Source organism: Acyrthosiphon pisum, unplaced genomic scaffold, assembly GCF_005508785.2.
Source record: "Acyrthosiphon pisum isolate AL4f unplaced genomic scaffold, pea_aphid_22Mar2018_4r6ur Scaffold_21608;HRSCAF=24397, whole genome shotgun sequence".
Lineage (NCBI taxonomy): Eukaryota > Metazoa > Arthropoda > Insecta > Hemiptera > Aphididae > Acyrthosiphon > Acyrthosiphon pisum.
In genome coordinates, this window is record NW_021771094.1 from 5,592 (window position 1) to 8,805 (window position 3,214).

Consider the following 3,214-nt stretch of genomic DNA (forward strand, 5'->3'; position numbering starts at 1 on the left):
TTAAGTATGGTTATAGTAATTACAGTATATAACATCACATGGAATTTTTAAGTGAAAAAAGTCATCTGAATAACATTAATACAGTATTGTTAAACTTAACTTAATGTAGAATAAATTGAATCGTCAAAGACAATGAATATATATTTGTATGTGAAATGTATGATAATCTAATGCATTTTGTTATATGTGTGTATTATTATAAATGATGAGCAAAGTGAATTGACTATTGTAATAGTTAAGTATGGTTATAGTAACTACAGTATATAACGTCACATGGAATTATTAAGAGAAAAGCCATCTAAATAACATTAATACAACATTATTAAAATTAACTTAATTTAACTTAATGTAGAATAAATTGAATTGTCAATGTACGTGTATGTGAAATGTAATGCATTTTGTTAAATTGTTATATAAGTATACACTTTCAATCAAAAAAAAATTAGATATTTTGGTGGTAGGTATATTGACTGCATCTTATATCTTATATTTTTATAGACTTGACAAACATGTCGATATTGCATTCAACAACAGTAGGATGAAATTAAAATATTGTAGAGGTCCATATATACTAAATAAATTATCCTGCTGTAATATAAACCCTTGTATATTGTTTATCCATTATAAAGTGTGTTTATTGCTGTACAGCCAGGTGGGTAGGTAGGTCATATCTATTGTATTGTAATGCAGTGTTAACACGTTCACTGCGGATGACGCCAATTGGCGTCATTTAGCATGGTTCACATATGCGGATGACGCCAAATGGCGTCATACACACACTATTTTTCAATACACTATAATTTAGTCCGCGTTACAATCAAAAACCTCATTCTCGGTCAGCGTTATCTATAGATATTAGTAATTATGTGTGTGCAATCGCACATCGATATTTCTATTTTTAGTCTATAATATTTTTATTTTATTTTGGGATGTTTACTATTGCTTTATCAAGTTAATTATCGGTATTTTCAAGAAATTCAATATCGTCGCAATCATTTTTCCATCGTCGGTCGTTGATGAAACACGTACGTATTCACATTGTATTATTTTTATACATTTTAGAGTTAAATTATATACATTTAATTTCAATTTACATTTCAATTAATTAACATTTATAAACGATTTTTTTTTATTTCGTTTACTTTCGTATTACTTATATGAACATGGATAATACATTGAATGAATCTGGTCCATCTCGACCAAAACGGTTATGCAGTATGAATCGAAATTATGAACAACAAATTGAGCAGATGCTTTTTAACTCTGATAGTGACGAAAATTATGATTTTTCCGATTCTGGTAGTGAATATGAATTTCAAAATACTGAACAAGTGTCTGACGATTTTGAGAGTGATACTGAGATCGCGAATAATGTACCAAGTGTAAATACTCAATCATCAACAAGTACTAATAATGACGGTGACTGGCAAGAGGAGGAAATTGAATTATCTAATTTTCCTTTTATAAAACGAAACGAATTGTTTGTTCCGATAGAAGACAAAATAAATCCTATAGATTATTTTTTTATGCTTTTCGATGAACATTTCATACAACTATTGGTTGATGAAACGAATAATTATGCTGAAATCGAGTTTTTACGTGTTGGTAGTGCACCACGTTCTCGTATCTCCGATTGGAAACCAACAGATAAAGACGAAATGTTAACATTTATTGCATTGATAATTCACACTGGTACCATAAAACTCAACAGATTGAATGACTATTGGAAAACACATCACCTTTTCAACCTTTCATGCTTTTCAAATTATATGAGTCGTGATAGATTTTTAAATTTATTAAGATGTTTTCATTTTGCACCAAATATTGAAACTAATAATCAAAACCTACCTGAGGATCGCTTATATAAAATTAGACCTTTAATTACATATTTCAATAACAAAATGAATACCATATATTATCCCAAAAAAGAACTCTCCCTTGATGAGTCCATGGTGTTATGGAGAGGCCGTCTCCAGTTTCGTCAATACATTCAAAATAAACGCCATAAATATGGAATCAAATTATACATGCTTACGGAACCTCATGGATTGGTATTAAAATTTGCCGTTTATGTAGGAGTACTCGATGACTTGGGAGGAAAAGGCCATGCAGCTAATGTGGTTTTGCATTTAATGTCCGAAAAACTAAATAACGGCCATGCATTATACATGGACAATTTCTACAATAGTTTTGATTTAGCCTCCAAATTAATTGAAAAAAAAACTTTTTGTACTGGAACGTTAAGATTGAACAGAAAAAATACACCACAGGATGTTGTAGAGTCAAAATTAAAAAAGGGTGAAACAGTTGCCAGGTACTCTCAAGGTGTTATGATTGGAAAGTGGAAAGATAAGAGAGATGTTGGTTATATTTCCACCGAATTTAAAAATAATTTAATTCTTACCAAAAACCGAAACGGTAAAGAACAATATAAACCTGAACCTATCTCAAATTATAACCGTTTTATGAGTGGAATTGATCGACAAGATCAAATGCATAGCTATTATCCATTTACTAGAAAAACAATTCGTTGGTATAAAAAAATTGGTATACATATAATACAAATGTTATTAATGAACTCATTTTATTTATATAATCAATATCACGCCAGACCTAAAATATCATTGTATGATTTTCGATTATCCATACTCAGTGAACTTTTGCCCAAACAACCAAAACCTAGATCTTTTTCAGTATCACATACTAATCATTTCCCAAAAACTCACGATGTTGGAAAATCTGGAAGACCTAACAGAAAGAGATGTCATCTGTGTTATTCTAAAGGGATAAGAAAAGATACAACATACTTCTGTCCAAGCTGTCCGGAAAAGCCCAGTCTTTGTCATCAACCATGTTTCAACAATTTCCATAAATAGTTTAAAATAAAATAGTAAATAATAAATATTATAAATATTAAGTCAGTTTCTATTTTTTTAAATTATAATAACGTGTTCACATTGTAAAATAATAATTAATAAAGTAACAATTTGGTATAATAGTTGTGAGTAACTGTTTGGTTTACCTAGCATAACAAATTTGGTATGACGCCAATTGGCGTCAATCAGCGTCAGATAAAAGCAAAGTGTATGTGGTGCGGATGACGCCAATTGGCGTCACCAAAAAAAAAACCCTTGAATTACTCCCGCACATTTGAATGTGTATTGTAATATGATCCGCAGTGAACGTGTTAAAAAAATAAAAGTGTCTATCTAAA

The 3,214-nt window shown here is 30.1% G+C and overlaps 1 protein-coding gene across 1 annotated transcript; it reads left to right on the plus strand.

Annotated features, from left to right (window-relative positions):
* The first annotated feature begins 971 nt into the window (after nucleotides 1-971).
* Nucleotides 972-2,884, plus strand: LOC103308106 (piggyBac transposable element-derived protein 4-like). Its single transcript, XM_016801184.2, has one exon. The coding sequence runs from the start codon at nucleotides 1,158-1,160 to the stop codon at nucleotides 2,874-2,876; it is 1,719 nt and encodes a 572-aa protein (XP_016656673.1). The 5' UTR covers nucleotides 972-1,157; the 3' UTR covers nucleotides 2,877-2,884.
* The last annotated feature ends 330 nt before the right edge of the window (nucleotides 2,885-3,214 follow it).